The 17,001-nt window shown below is 39.1% G+C and overlaps 1 protein-coding gene across 1 annotated transcript in view; it reads left to right on the top strand.

Moving 5' to 3' along the window:
- dcp1b (decapping mRNA 1B) overlaps nucleotides 1-17,001 on the top strand; it is a 66,679-nt gene that overhangs the window by 36,334 nt on the left and 13,344 nt on the right. Inside the window, exons 5-6 of the mRNA XM_059978075.1 lie at nucleotides 4,653-4,770; nucleotides 11,984-12,124. Coding sequence (XP_059834058.1) covers nucleotides 4,653-4,770; nucleotides 11,984-12,124 — 259 coding nt within the window. The remainder of the gene's footprint in view (nucleotides 1-4,652; nucleotides 4,771-11,983; nucleotides 12,125-17,001) is intronic.

Below are 17,001 nucleotides of genomic sequence, written 5' to 3'. Positions count from 1 at the left end.
ATACTGGCTTCTTCCTCCTTCCTTTCAAGTTCTGGTGAAAGATCTCGGTTGAAATGTTAACTCTTTATTCCCCTCCATAGATGCTGGCTGACTTGCTGAGTTCCTCCAGCATTTTGTGTGTGTTGATCAAGACTCTTTAGGGTTGTTTATATTTAAGTCAAGTTCCCTCCCACTTTTCTAAGTAGGAAATGGAAGCCTAACCTGTGCAGTCTTGCTTCACAAGATCTGCACACTCCAGATATTCATCTAGTAAACCATTTTTGAATTGCGTCCAACACGTTAGTATCCTTTAAATAAGAAGATACGCGCAGTACTCCAGAAGTGGTCTTACCAATACCCTTTATAACTGAAACATAAATAATCCTATTATTAGTTTCCTGTGACTAACCATTCTATCTGTTCCAATTGCTCTGTTGTACCAAATCCAATTTTGTCTCCCGTGATCTTTTATTTTCAGCAATAGCCTTTGATTCAACATTTTTTAAGATGCATTTTAGAAATAAAAGATAATGTATCCACAGGTTCTCTCTCCTGTATATGCAGCACATCCTACTTCTTCAAAGAGCTCCACAGAATCATGTTGGCGGTCTGATTGAACTTTTTCAAATACGTTGCTGTAATAGCTTTGAACTTTTTACTCTATGCTAAGCTAACTGCTCTGTGTCTGTCCAATTTTGAACAAAGGAGTTTCGTTTTTCAATCTGATGGAACCATTACTATATCTAAAGAACTCTGGAAAATTAAAGCCAGTACATCACCTATCTTCCTAGCTACTCTACATTTTCTTTAATATTGCTGCAATCTCTAACTTTTTCTTAAGCGTAGGTGGTGGGTCAGTTCCATGGGATTTTTTTTCTCATGGTGGAATGCAGCTAATATGTGTTTTCAGGAAGAACTCTTTATCTGTGTGCAACTCCTCCACTGACTAATCTCTTAACCTAATTAGCCAGTTCATTTTAGCTAATTCTATCTTAATTGTTCTTAATTAATTTTAAAATAATGGTCTTGGACCCTTTCTTCTCACCCTTAAAAGGACTGTAAAATTTAATGAAATTGATATGACTAGTATTTAGCAGGACATTCATTATACCATTATTAATTAATTCCATCTTACTGCACAATCCCAAATCAACTATAACTTGGTCTCTCATTAACTCCTGAATAAGAAGACATCACAAAGAACTTTTCATCTAGACTACCTTTCCAATTTATATGTTGATTAAAGTTAATCATCATTATTGATGTGCCTTTCTGTTAAGCTCCATTATTTCTTTCTTTATACTCTGTGGTGCCATTTGGTTACTTTTAGGGGATCGCCACACCACTCTCACAAATGATTTCCTGTTTTTATTATTACTTGTCTCTACCCCACCTGCTTCTATATTCTACTTTCTCAAACTTAGGACAATCCTTTTTATTGGACAAAAACCATCTTTAATTAACAGACTTCTCCAAATTTTGCTGTCTTTTTAAAATATTTAAGTCCCAATCAACATCATCCTGCAGCCATGGCTATCACATTACGCTTGTTTATTTCTGTTAGTGCTCCTTGTTTTGTTTTCCTGAGGCTCAGGTGAGAATTTAGAGATTATTACCTTTCGAAGTTCTGCTTATTTTGATGTATTGCTCCTCATGCTGTTGTTATCCCAAGATGGTGCCAGTAAGTGGCAGCTCTTTGGACACAGCTCCATTGGGAATTATCAGATGTTCCAGTTTAGGACTACTGTAACTAAACACAATATGGGTAATTCAGTAAGCAACATCATTGTAAGACATTTTTAAAAAATCTATCAATAATCAAAAATGGAAATGCAGAATATGCGCTAGTTTGCAATTAAATGCAGAGGCATTAGACCTCCCAGTCCCAACTATGTACAGTGTCTGGAAAATAAAATTGAAGTCCTCAGAGCAAGATTGCAGTAGTGAGGGACATCAGGGACTGCTGTGTATAAAATAGCACACCCTGATGCCTTCCCTATCATTGCAAGGAATTTCAACCAGGTCAGCTTGAAGAAGTCTCTGAACGACTGTATCATCTGTGGAACTAGAGCAATACAATTGACCACTGTTATACCACTATCAGGCACATTTACCATGCCTTCCCACACCCACAGTCCAATCAGCTGGCTGTACTTCTACTCCCAGCAAATAGGCAGAGATCAAAGACCACAGCACCAGTTTTTAGGACCAAAAAATATGGTCAAGGGAGATAGAGAAGCGCTGACAGGACTGCTTTGAATCAGTGTATTGGACGATATTCAGGGTTTCATCTTTGAATCTGAATAAATATGCTACAGTTGTCTCGACTCAATCCAGAAATTCTTTAGGAGTTTGCGAAGATTTGGCAGGACATCTGCCAACTTTGATAAACTTCTATGGATGTGTGGTGGAGAGTATATTGACTGGTTGTATCACAGCCTGGTATGGAAACACCAGTGCCCTTCAGTGGAAAATCCTTTACTAAGTAATGGATATGGCATTTAGTGAAACCACCCCCCTCCCCCCGCCCCCTTTTCTGGTCTTCTTCTAGAAATTGCTTGTTAGCTCCTTGCTAACAAGCCATTCATATTACTCTCTTCTTGCTGCTGCCATAGGAAGAAGGCAAAGGAGCCTCAGGGCTCACACCACCAGCTTCAGGAATAGTTATTACCCCTCAACCATCAGTCTCTTGAACTAAGTAGGATAACTTCACTTGCTTTCAAGGACTCTTCATCTCATGATCTCAAAATTTATTGTTTATTTATTTATTATTATTTCTTTCCTTTTGTGTTTGCAGTTTGTTGTCTTTTGCACACAGGTTGACTGCTTTAAGTGGTGTGGTTTTTCATTGGTTCTATTATAGTTATTAAATCGATTATAGATCTATTGAGTGTCCCTGCAAGAAAGTGAATCTCAGTATTGGATATGGTGACAAATATGTACTTTGATAATAAATTTACTTTGAACTCTGACATTTATGTATGAGTGTGTGCTTTTGAGAACATACTGGATATACCCAAACCAAAAGCTATGAATGAGCCAGGAGATGCACAGTCTGCTGAGGACTAGATCTCTGGCATTCAAGTCTGGTGACCCAGAACTATACAAGAAGTACAGAAGGCTATTTTAAGAGTAATAAACAACTCTGATTGAAGTTAGAGTCTGAATCTGATGTATGTAAGCTCCTTCAGGATTTGCCAGCCATTACTACTTTATACAAAGTGAAACCTAATAACATGAATGGCTGTGATGGTTCACTCCCAGATGAGAATGCCTTTTTAATGTACACTTTTAAAGGGTGATTAAAACTACACCTGTGTGAATGCCTGCAGCATCTGGTGACCCTGAGATCTCTATCTCAAAGGCTGACATCAGGGCACCTTTCATAAGGGTGAACCCTCACAAGGCATCAGGCCCTGATGGTGTACCTGAGAGAGCACTGAAAACCTGTGCCAACCAGCTGGGAGTGTTCAATGACATCTGCAATCTCTCACTGCTGCAGTCAGAGGTTGCAATTTAACAAAAAGCATCCACTGCATAGTCTGAATACTTTGCTGTAGAGGTTGTGACAGTACAGAAAAACAACAGTAATCCACTATCTGACAATTCATTATTTAAAAGGAATGGGCATCTGACTCAGTATGTGATGTTTGTCATTCCTCCTTTCAACTCTCCCAGGCCAGGTTCCTGCATTTCTTTCCAATTGGTGGTCATCAGTTCAATCATCAGGGCACCAGTTCCTACATCCTCTTTCCACTCCCTTGGTTCCTGTGTTCTCTTTAAACTTGGTTCACTGGAAAATTTATTCTAATACTGTGCAGAGTCAGAATAAATTATTTCAAAAGTGTTGGCATAGTAATATAATTAACGTCCAGTAGTCCAGAAGTCTGCCAATCAAATACCATTAAAGTCCTGATTATGTTAGATTTTCAGAGCTTTACTGCTCTTTAGGTTACAAAAACAAAAAAAAAGTTCCTTAATTAAAAAAATGTTTAAGGATTGATACATTCTTCAGATTTGTAAGAAAGCCTGTGTTTGCAAAATGAATAGGGTTCTGTTGAAATATTTCTTCAGCAACTCAGCAACTTTTCTAAACAAAATTATTTAATACTACATTGCTTTCATGAATTGTTCAATAATTAATATGCTGGTAACTATATCTAAATGATAAGAGTACAAAGGCTGATTTGTTGTTTATGGACCTTTTGGGCTTTTTGCAGTATAATGCTGTTGAGGGGCCATGCATAAAACAAATGTGGGACCCTATGAAATGGTGTTTTAAGGTGCCTTTTTAGGCTTGTTACTTGTAGTACAAGGAGCTTGGATAAATAGCATGTGGTGTGGCCACTGATGTGGTTTGGTATTTTGTGACGTGACTGACTGGTGATTAGATTTTGTTGAAAAAAGAGGCATAGAAAATCTATAGTTGAAGTAATCTGGTTATGCTCATCTGAGAACCATGACGAAAGAGGTATATACCTGGAAATTAGAGAAAATACTTCTGGGTGTACTTTTATGCAATAACGAAGAATAAATTAAAACCTTTTCTCATTGATGCAAGTTGGAACTGGATTAGAATTATTATCAAATATATGATGTTACTTTCGAAAATGAATGTATGCAATCTTGTTTAAATGTTATCAAATGTTTTGTTTCCTTTTTCTCTTTAACAGTTTAACTCGGCTGGAGCAGTTGAAAGCCCAGCAGGGAGCTGAATCACCAAATTGTAGTAACAACAAAGCTGTTGATATAGTACAGATGTTATTCAAAGCTGAGCATGAGTATAACAAGGTGAGTGTGATTAATACTAATTAGATCCAAGTAAAATAAGGCGGAAATACTTAGTAGTTCTGGCTCAAAAATAGAATTGGAATCAAGTGTTTATTTTGTTTTCCAGCTACAGGCATATACCTTTCCCGATCAGTCTATCATTGAGTAAAACAAAAGTAGCCAGTTCGATGTGTAGCCAGCATGATGACCATTCCTATAAATCCATGCATTAAATCTGCCAAGTGTTTCATGGTCTGACATTACAAGAGTCTCAGTTTGCAAAGTTGAACTTTATTAACCTAGACAGTTAATGATGGCCAAATAATGCTTAACAAGTACTGTAATAATCTGAATCTTAATTTTCCTGCAAGTTCTCCATTCCTATGGATCTGGCTAGGAAGATTATTTCCTTTTACTGCACCGTGATACCTGTTCTGCCTAATTTTTGCTCATTTTCACCACAGATAATCAATCCCTTTAAATTGTGTGGATTAAGGATTATTGTAATAATATTGATGTATGACATAACTTCCACCAAATGTTGTAGTATAACTTGATAGTGAGGAATTATTAAGACAGTAGAAACATACAAAGTGTAACCTGAACAGATGAGTGCTGAATGTAGTACAGGTTGTAAAATCTCGCAGAAGCAGGTGCATATGATTGGACTGCGAGTTTACTGTGCATGCAGTAAATCAAACTGATGGGCATCTTGTCTTCCACCCTTATATTAAACCCATGGACCTCTGGTTTGCCCTTAAATTCATACAACCTCTGTCCTTCCATTTCCTTTAAACTCATTGGTCTTCTGCATACCATCTTCTTTTTAAAAATTTCACTGGTCTTCCCTAGCTTGTAAATCCTGCAGTTACTAGACAGAGAATATCATGCAAAATTTACAGTGTACTTAAAGAATCTGCCATCTGCTCTCATTGGGTGTCACTGTAACTGGGAGAGGGATCTGTAAGGGCAGCTGTAAAGTTCAAAGCAAAGTTATTATCAAAGTAGGTATATGTCACCATGTACTGCTTTGAGATTCATGTTCTTGTGGACATACACAGTAAGTCCAAGAAACATAATAGAATCAATGAAAGACCACACCCAACAGGACAGACAAACCACAATATGCAAAAGACAACAAACTATGCAAGTACATAACAGAAAAGCATTAATAGTAATAAATAAATAAGCAATAAATATTGAGAATATGAAATGAAGAGTCCTTGAAAGTGAGTCCTTAGGTTGTGGGAACAGTTCAATGATGGGCAAGTGAAATAATCTCATCTGGTTCAAGAGTCTGATGGTTGAGGGATAATAAATGTTCCTGAACTTGGTTCTGTTGGGTCCTGAGGTTTTTGTACTTTCTTCCTGATGGCAGCAGCGGGAAGGGAGCATGGCCTGAGTGGCAGGGTTCCTTGATGATGGATGCTGCTTTTCTGCAACTGCACTTCATATAGATGTGCTCAATGGGGCAGAGAATTTAGCCCTGATGGACTGGGCCATATCCATTACTTTTTGTATGATTTTCCATTGAAGGACATTGGTGTTTCTATACCACTCTGTGATGCAAACCAGTCAATATACTCTGCAGCACACATCTATTAAACAAAATGTCAAAGTTTTATTTGACGTGCAGAATCTTCACAAACTTATAAGAAAGTAGAGGCGCTGTCCTGCTTACTTCAAAATTGCACTTGAGTGCTAGGCCCAGGATAGATCCTCTGAAATTAAAGCACTGAGGAACTAAAACTTGCTGACCCTGTCTACCTCTGATTCCCCAATGAGGACTGGCTCATTGGCTTGTGATTTCCTCCTCCCAAGGTCATTAGTCAGCAACTTAATCTTGCTAACATTGAGTAAGCAGTGTTGTTTTGGCTCCAATTTCAATCTCCCTCCTATATACTGATTCAATACCGTCTTTGATTCAGCCAACGTCACCAAATTGAAATATGGCATTGAGGCTATGATTAGCCTCAGTCACAAGTATAAATTGAGGAGAGCAAGGAGCTAACTACACAGCCTTCTGATCCACTGTGCTAATGGAGATTGTGGAGGATTTGTTTTTCCCAATCCCTGCTGACTTGGGTCTGGAAGTGAGGGTATCGAGGATCCAATTGCACAAGGGGGTATTGAGGCCAAGGTCTTGAAGCTTGTTGATTAGTTTGAGGGGATCAAGAGCATCCTGATACATGCATGTTTGCTGTCCAGATGCTCCAGAGTTGAGTGAAGAGTCAATGAAATGGCATCTGCTGCATACCTGTTGTGCCAGTAAGTGAATTGGAGCAGATCCAAGCCGTTTCTCAGGCAGGAGTTGATATGTTTCATCACCAGCCTTTCAAAGCACTTCATCACTGTGGATGTAAAAGCTACTTGACAGTAGTCATTGACTACATTGTCTTTAGACACTAGTATAATTAAAACCTCCTTGAAGCAGGTAGTTACCTCAGACTGCTGAAACGAGGGTTTAAAGATAGTGAACAATCCAGCCAGTTGATTAGCACAGGTCTTAAGTACTCTACCACCTACCCCATCTGGGCTGGATGCTTTCTGTGGATTCATCCTGAAGAATGTTCTCACATCATCGTCAGAGACTGAAATCACAGGGTCATTGGGATCTGTAGGAATTTGTGGATTCCTCCATGTTTTGACAGTCAAAGTTAGCGTAGAAGGCATTGAGTTCATTAAGCAGTAAAGCCTTGTTGTCACCTATATCGCTTGGTTTCATTTTGTAGGGGTTAATAGCATTCAAGCCCTACCACAGCTGTCAAGCATCCTTCAGTGATTTGAGTTTGGTCCAGAATTGCCCAACTGCACATGAGATGGCCTTCCAAAGATCGTACCTAGACCTCTTGCTTCTTTTTTGTTGCCAGACCTGAATGCCTTTGATCTGGTCCTTAGCAGGTTATGGATCTCATAGTACATCTGGGGAAGACTCTGAATGATCTTGTGGAGGCACTCATCTACAACTGTTTTTATAAAGTCTATGAGAACCATGGTGTATTGATTCAGATCCTTTAATGAGACCTTGAACACAGCCCAATCCACTGACTCAAAGCAATCCTGTATCCGTTTCTGCCTCCTGCACCTACTACTTGTTGTCCTTAGCTCTGGAGCTTTTCTCTTTAACCTCTGCCTGTATGCAGGTAGGACTAGGACAGCCAAGTGATTAGATTTCCTGAAATGTAGTCTCATCATGGAGTGGTAGGCTTTCCTTATCATAGTATAACAGTGATCAAGTGTTTTGGAACCTCCAATGCTACAGGTTATATGCTGATGTTAATTGGGTGGAGGGAGGAGATGGGCAGAAGGAGATAAGGTGAGAGAGTGATGGGGTGGGGGGAGAACATAATACCCTCTTTTCTTCCCTCCCCTCTTTCTTCCATGGCCTTTTGTCCTCTCCTATCAGATTCCCCCTTTTCCAGCCCTGTATCTCTTACACCAATCAACTTACCAGCTCTTTTCTTTATCCCTTCCCTCCTCCCAGTTTCACCTAACACTTTGTGTTTCTGTCTCCCCTCCCCCTACCTTTTAAATCTACTTCTTGTCCTTTTTTCTTCAGTCCTGCCAAAGGATCTCGGCCTGAAACATTGACTGTACTTTTTTTCCATAGATGCTGCCTGACTTGCTGAGTTCTTCCAGCATTTTGTGTGTGATGATTTGAAATGTGTTGGGGTGGGCTGTTTCTTGTTTGGTGATGGCAGCATTCAGTATCTTGAGTGCCTCATTAACGTTAACTTTTGGTTGTATGTAAACTGTAAGATATAGGTTTGAAGATGGAATGCTAGCTATAGGATGGAATGTGTATTAAGCATGCATTAATTCCCTCTGGCAGACTTGTCTCAAATTATCTTTGACCTCCTTGACATTGGACTAAGTATTTTTTCTGTTAACTTCAAATAATAACTTGTGTGCAACCACCACTCATTGTTAAAAGTATTCTACAAAAGACATTATCTGCTCAAAACTGGAATGAAAACAAGTTATTCTCAACACTAAAATATTGCTGTTAAGGAGAATTTCTAAAAAATATCAAATAATTCAGTAGAAATAACTGGTAACATATTAAATGAAATATAATCAAAAGCAAATAACCTAATGATTTGGTGTATTTTCCATGTGGACTCCTTCTCCCCCACTTGGTTTCTCTCTCTCTATGTGGCTAGCCTTCCTTATGCATATAACTTCATGTTTTAACCAGTCACCCTTGCAATTACTTACACTCAATGACTGAGCATACATAGACATCAGAGATAGAATATCCAAAGGTTCACAAATGTCTGAGAAATTTGACCCCATTCCTGAATAATACACTCTTTATCCTGGGCAAATGCTTGACTCCATTCCATTGGAACAATTTCTCAACTGCTAGCCTGCCCATGCTTGTCAATAAGATCCCTACTTTTTATATACTTAATTGAATCTACCAGTGCCTTTCTTGGGTATTTCTTACATTCTTGTTTCAGTGTAGTTAATCTAAAGTGCAGCACCTTTGAGTTAAGTGTATGCTTCCTTAGACATGAAACCAAAAGTAAAGGCTTTCTTTTTATTCTTCTATCCTTGTAAAAAAATGAACTTCCCATTGCTTTCTCCTTCCCATTGAAGCAATCCTTGGCTCATTCAATCTTTCTTGAACGTTAAACCAATAATGGAAACATTTCTGTAAATATTTGTCCATTTTCTCCTTCGCTTTATTATCCCTTTAGTAGTTTGGGTGTCCTGTATTAGGTTCCCTTGACTTCCTTCCTGAAGCCCTTGATCTTGCTGATGCTGAGTGCACGGTTGTTATTGCGACACCACTCATGATGTGCATCAAAATTAGGGGGCATAGACTTATCGTAAATGGCAGAAGGATTATAGGTGAGATAAGAATTTTGTTTCACCCACAATGTGATAAGCTCCAAAACTCATCACCTCTGAAAATATGGTAAAGAGAGATACTCACACATAAACAAGGCTTGGAAATCTATTTGAAGAGCAATGACCCGCAGAAGTACAGACCTAGTAGAGGAAAATGGAAGTACATTTAGACACATCTTAAATAGCCTCTTTCTGTGCCAGAATTTTTTTGTGATATGAAAATGTCAAAAAGTAACAATGATTTATAGGGATAAGTAATAATTAGAATGAGGAAAAAAACCGATGAAATGTTGCAGGTGACATATATTGGAGTGGTGAAAAGGATTTGGTGCATGTTAATATAGGAGTGTTACAGGCATGAAGGAAAATTGAATGAGTTACCACGTCTAAATAGTCAAGATTACAGATGAATAAATCACAAGTTACTGCATTAACAATGGCAAATACAATAATACAGTTCATTTCTGGAGTACTATAAAAGCACTTTCATGCCCAATCCTTATCAGATTATTACAACCTTGCACTGAATGTCAGTAAGATTGATTGTAGACTTCTGGAAGGGAAAGTCGATGGCACACCATTCCTCATTGATGGATCAGCAGCTTCAAGTTCCTGGGTAACAACATCTCCGAAGATCTGCCCTGGGCTTGACATATTGATGCAGTTGCATAGAAGATATGACAGTGGCTGTATTTTATTAGGAGTTTGAAATGACTTGACATTTCACCAAAGTCTTGCAGATTTCTACAGATGTACCATGAAAAGCAGGGTTAACTGTTTATATCACTGTTTGGCAAGGATGGATCACACACAGGATCAGAAAATGCTGCAGATAGTGTAAATTCAGCCAGCTCCATTATAGGCACCAGCCTCCCCAACACCCAGGACATCTTCAAAAAGCGATGCCTCAAAAAGGTGGCTTTCATCATTAAGGCCCCTTTCACCCAGGCATGCACTATTCGCATTGCTACCATCAAGGAGAAGGTACAGCAGCCTGAAGAAACATTCTCAACTTTTCAGGAACGGCTTCTTCCCCTCTGCCATCGGTTTTCTGAATATATAATTTACTGTAGTTCTCTGTAGTTCCTTTGGATTCATCAGCTGTGGAGAGGAGGAGCCTGCTGCATGGGCAACAGCTTGCTCCAAATCGTTCTACCCTGGCTTGCATCTCACGTAGCCAGCTAAGACACAATATCCATAATGAACCTCGATCAATGAAGGGCCTCAATTTATAGCTTTTTTTATTGTTGTGTTTTACAATGTACTGTTGCCACAAATCAACAAATTTCACGGTGTATGCCAGTGATATGTAAACTAAAGTAGCTGATAATGATAATTTATGTTATTCGGATTGGTTACTATTATCATGTACCAAGATGCAATGTAAAGCTTGTCTTGTGTACTGTTCATACAGATCATATCATTACATGGTGCTTTGAGGTAGAACAAGATAAAACAATAGCAATGTAGAATAAAGTTTAACAGTCTAAGTACAATGCTGGTAAACAGTAAGGTGCTAGATCTCAGTGAAGTAGATTATGAGGCCAAGAGACCTATCTTTTGTAATAGGGAACTATATAATAGTCTTATGACAGTGGGGTTGAAGTTGTTCTTCAGCTTGGTAGTATGTGCTTTCTGGTATTTGTATCTTTTGCCTGATTAAAGAGTGGAGATGAGAGAATGTCTGGGCTGAGTGGGGTCTGTGATTATGCTGGGCATTTACTGAGGCAGTGAGAAGTAATGACGGAGTCCGTAGTGGGGAGGTTGGTTTATATGATATGCTGAGCTGTGTGCACAACTCTCTGCATTTCTTACTGTCACGTGCTGAGTAATTGCTCCATCAAACCATGATGAATTGAGATGCTTCCTTTGTTGCATTGATAAAAGTTGGTAAGGGTGGATGGGGAAATACCAAATATCTTTAGCTGCCTGAGGAAGAAGAGGCATTGGTGAGCTTTCTTGGCTGTGACATCTACATGGATGGACCTAGACAGCCTATTGGTGATGTTCACTCCTAGGACCTTGAAGCTCTCAAACCTTCAGAATCTCAGCACCATTGATGTAATCAGGAGCATGTACACTGACACCCTTCCTGATGTCAATGACCAGCTCTTCTGTTTTGCTGACATTGAGGGGAAGTTTGTTGTCACCATGTTACTAAGCTCTTTATTTCCTTCCTGCTGTATAACTCATCGTTATTTGAGATACAACACACTATGACGGTATCATTGGCAAGCTTGTTTGTGGAGTTAGAACAGAATCTGACCATACAGTCATGAGTGTACAGGAAGAAGAGAATGAAGCTGATTAACACAACCTTGTGAAGCACCAGTGTTTAGAATAATTGTCTTTAATTTGTTCTTAATTTTTGTTTCAGGTCAAACAATCCACTGAACCGAAAAAAATATCTAGTTCCAGTCTCGTTCCTGACAATTCAAACCTGATCAAACCAATTCCCATTAAATTAACTGATATTGGAACAGATGCTCGTTATCAACAATCACAACAACAAGACAAGGTATTTGGTTTAAAAGTCACCAGTTATATATTAGTACTGCTTGTAAAATTTTTAAGTTTGAAATTAATGTTATTTTGAATTAATGTGATATTTGTACATGATTCTTATGGTTGCTTGCAGAAGATCCCTTGTCCCAACTTTCTTTTCCATTATTTTTATTTTATTGAGGTTGTCAGTAAGATGCCTTCCAGCTTTATTATCATTGGGCTGAGCAATGCTGGCTTTGGCTGACAGTCTTGAATGCAAATGCTGGTCTTTAATAAATTTCAGACTTGTGTAAGCCCTCAGATGCCACTTACTCAGCAGTCTCTGTTAAAGCCCCTTCTACATCTTTTCCTCATTTATATGCTGCATTTATATGTATACCACGTTCCTTCAGACCATTTGTGCAGGAGCTTTAGCTGGCTACTTTTCAGTCTGTACTGTCTTAAAATTCCCATACTGTATTAAAAAGGAGTTGTTAAGTACGGAATACAAAAGAAAATTTTTAAAGAGACTAGGTTTGTGTTGCCACTTTTTTTGGAAGTCTGTCCTTTGTGTTGATAAATAATTAAGATTGATCATGTAGCACTCCATTCTGACTCCATGTTAAATGCTTCTTGCATGGTTGAACTCAAAAAATATTATTCTTGATCATCACTTACATTAGCTCACACAAAACAAAAGTAAATGTGTTTTTCTCTCCTTACTGTGTCGTCTCTTCTGAATATGGGAACATCACTCTTTATACAATCTGTAGTTATCTACTGAATGGCCAGACATAACTTCTGTCATAATTGTTATCTGTGCCTATTCCCTTGTCTCTTTCAACAGTCAAGGAACAGTGATATTTATCTCTGGGATGATTTTTGTTTCAACCCCTTTTTATCTATTACATTCTTGATTTAACTTGTATCAAGCTCATTAATTTGGTCATCATTGTCTCTTTTTGAGGGTAGATGTAATTAACTTATTAATGTAGTCCCTAAAGAACAATATTCAACCTAGCTATTATTTATTCTTGTATTTGATTTTGTGTTGTTTGTACATTTCATGCTCCTTACCACTTGTTTAATTGTTCTGTTACTAGTTAGTACTGCAATATTAATATTTTCTCGGGTGTGACTTTTGTTACGTCCGTGGCCCCCTCCTTTTTGAGAATTGCAAGATCACTATTAAGTCAGTTCAGGAGACCCAGAAAATGAGAGAAAGACATGCAGAATCCACAAAGAGTTTGGAATGTGTCCTGGCCTCCAAAAGGCGGAACCATTGATAACGGCTGTTGTCTCTTGGAGATGGAATTGTGTATTGAATACTGTACGATGCATCGAAGCCCCCAGGCAATGAACCGGGGGGGGGGGGGGGGGGGGGCATTGGTGGAGGGATTGCAACATCCCAACCTGATTGACATCTGAGACCTTGTGAGTCAGGATAAAAGAGGGTCTGGGGAACAGCCCCTTCAGACGCACCAGAAGAAATGCTAGAACTCCTATAACAGTGTAATAGCGAAAGCCGGTGGAAAAACCCATGTGCGTCCTTTTCCATTTGCCTCGGAATCGGTGGACCTTTACTACGGAAGCACGGCTTTAGCTAACCACAACGGGGAAATCAGTTCCCAACGACTCTCGAAGGATTGACATCATAAAAGGAATGGGCAAGTTAAACCTCCGTCTTTCTCTCCAACCAAAAAGCTACAGCTTGAATGAACTTGAGTGATTTTTATATTTCCACCGGACAATACATTATCCCCCTAGACAACGATAGAGCTATTTCTTATTGATTATTATTATACCTGCGCTTTTAGATTTAGTATTGACGATGTATATTATCAGTATGTTTGCATTGATATTATTTTTGTGTATTTTTATCAATAAATACTGTTAAAAATAGTACCATCAGAATTCAACGGACCTCTCTATCTTTGCTGGTAAGTGACCCAGTTACGGGGTACGTAACACTTTTGTCTGTTATTTTCCTCTCCAGATTTCCTTTGTCCCTCTAATTGTCTTTTTAATATAGTTCTGCATTTTTGCAAGTTCATATTCTCTGGTTACATCAAGAATCGTGAATGGATTATATTTCAAAATCCAACTCCAAACCCCCAATGATGTCCACAGTTTCTGTTCAGTTAGCTGAAATTTCTCATAAACTTCACTGATTTTGTTAATAGGTTTAAGAAAATATCTCTTTGTAAAGCAAATTTTATTTACATGCTGATCTGTTGTATCATGCTGGCCCAAAGTGATGGCTTGTAGTTTTCACTGCATTAATTATTTTTGATTCCAGTTGTCTGATTTTCGTCAAACTTTCCCAAGAGTTCCACTCATTGAGCCACCAGAGTATCCATCATATACATTATTGGAATACATCATCATCTTTTTGCTTTGTCTGACTTTTCCAAGTTCTCTTTATTCTTGATTCAATGTATCAAGAATGCTTTAACCAACAGTGAATATTTTGACCATTAAATGCAAAGATGCTATGCAGCATACACTGATAGTAGGAAAACAGACAGTTCAGATCCAATTGATCTGAAGAAAAGGAGCTAAGTTTGTAAATGTAGAATGTTTAATGTTAGACAAGTAGAATGCTGAACGACACACATAAAATGCTGGAGGAACTTAGCAGGCTAGGCAGCATCCATGGAAAAGAGTATAGTTGACAGTTCAGGCCAAGACTCTTCACCAGGATTAGAAAAAAAAAGATGAAATTGAGTTAGATGGTGAGAGGAGGGGAGGAAGAAACACAGGGTGATAAGCGAAACTAGAAGGAAGGGAAGGTTGAAGTAAAGAGCTAGGAGGTTGATTGGTGAAAGAGATACAGGGCTGTAGAAGGGGAAATCTGATGGGAGAGGACAGAAGGCCATGGAAGAAAGAAAATTAGAAGGAAGGGGGGGGAGCACAAGAGGGAGGTGTTCAGCAGGTAAGGAGATAAGGTGAGAAAGGGAAAACGGAATGGGGTATGCTGAAAGTAGGAGAAGAAGAGGAGATCACCACCAGAAGTTCAAGAAATTGATGTTCATACCATCAGGTTGGAGGCTACCCAGCTGGAATAGTAAGTGTGGGTCTCATTGCAATAGTAGAAGAGGCCATGGACTGACATGCCAGAATGGAAGTGGGAAGTAGAGTTAAAATGGGCAGCCACTAGGAGATCCTGCTTTTTCTGGTAGGTGCTTGGTGAAGCAGTGTCACCAATGTACAGGAGCCACACTGGGAGCACCAGATACATTAAATGACCTAACAGGCTCTCAGTTGAAGTGTCGCCTCACCGGGAAGGACTGTTTGGGGTCCTGAAGGGTTGTGAGGGAAGAGGTATAGCAGCAGGTATAACACCTGTTCCACTTGCAAGGATAAGTGCCAGGAGAGAGAGAGAGATATCAGTGGAGAAGGATGAATGGACAAGGGAGTCGCATAGGGAGCAATCCTTGCGGAAATCAGGAAGTGCAGAAGGAAAGATGTGCTTTGTGAGCAAACATGAGGAAATCTGCTGGAAATTCAAACAACAACACACACAAAATGGTGGTGGAACACAGCAGGCCAGGCAGCATCTATAGGAAGAAGCGCTGTCTACATTTTGGGCCGAGACCCTTCGTCAGGAGTAACCGAAGGGAAAGATAGTAAGAGATTTGAAAGTAATGGTTCTTTTTAAACCATTCTGTTGTTGATTTACTTTTGTCTTTCAGGTCATTGTCTTGTGTCATTATTCAATTTCTATTAAGCTTCAAGTGATTGACTGCTAACCTGACACATTCTCCTTCAAAATGTCTTGATACAATTTTGAATTCACTGTTTCCTCAACGACTGCAAGCTGTCCAGGCCCTGATGCAGCAAAGCAGCCCCAAACCATGTTTTGGTGTTGGTGTGCAGTGCCCTTTTTCCTCCAAACATAGCAGTGTGTATTTCTGCCAAAAGGTTTAACTTTTGTCTCATCTGTCCACAGAATGTCGTCCCAGAAGCATTCTAGAACATCCAGCCGGTCTTTTGCAAACTTCACATATGCAGCAATGTTTTTGTTTTGGACAGCAGCGGTTTCCTCTGCAGTGTCCTTTCATGAACACCATTCTTGTTCAGTGTTTTTCTTATAATAGATGCATGAACAGAGTAGTACTAGAGATTTCTACAGGTCTTTTGCTGTTACCCTTGAGTTCTTTTTTACTTCCTTTAGCATTGCACGTTATGCTCCTGGGGTGATCTTTGCAAGATAACAACTCCTAGAGAGAGTAGCAACAGTACTGAGATTCCTCCATTTGTAGACAATTTCTTTTGCTGTTGATTGGTGAATACTCAGGTCATTAGAAATATTTTTGTAGCCTTTTCCAGCTTGATTCATCCCTACAATTCTTCTAAGGTCCTCTGAAAGTTGTTTTGATCGAGACATGGTGCACATAAAGAGATCTTTCTTGAGAAGAGCAGACTCTTGTCAGTAACCTGACTTCGTATGTCTTTTATAGGGCAGCGCACCTCTACAACCCACACCTCCAACCTCATCTCATTGATTGGAACACCTGACTCCAAATAGCTGTTGTAGAAGACATTACCCCAGAGGTTCACGTACTTTTTCCAACAAATGCATGTAATATTGGATCATTTTTCTCAATAAAGAAATGAACAAGTTTTTTTTATTATTTATTTGATTGGGTTGGCTTTATCAAGTAGTAGGATTTACTTGAAGATCTAATCACATTTTAGGTCATATTTATGCAGAAATAGAGAAGATTCTACAGGATTCACAAACTTTCTAGCACCATTGCATTAGGAAGGGACTGAACCAAGGGGGATAAACCTGAGTTGAGGTATGCAGACAAGTTCAGTGAGGCAGGAACAAACAGAAACAATGAGTATAGGCAGGTTAGTGGATCTTGGGTAGGAGGTAGAAATAGGAGGTGCGGGAGGGGTGAA

The sequence above is a fragment of the Hypanus sabinus genome, chromosome 8 (genome assembly GCF_030144855.1).
Source record: "Hypanus sabinus isolate sHypSab1 chromosome 8, sHypSab1.hap1, whole genome shotgun sequence".
NCBI classification, from domain to species: Eukaryota; Metazoa; Chordata; class Chondrichthyes; order Myliobatiformes; family Dasyatidae; genus Hypanus; species Hypanus sabinus.
Note: the sequence above shows the minus strand (reverse complement) of the source record. Positions and strands in the feature narration are given on the sequence as shown.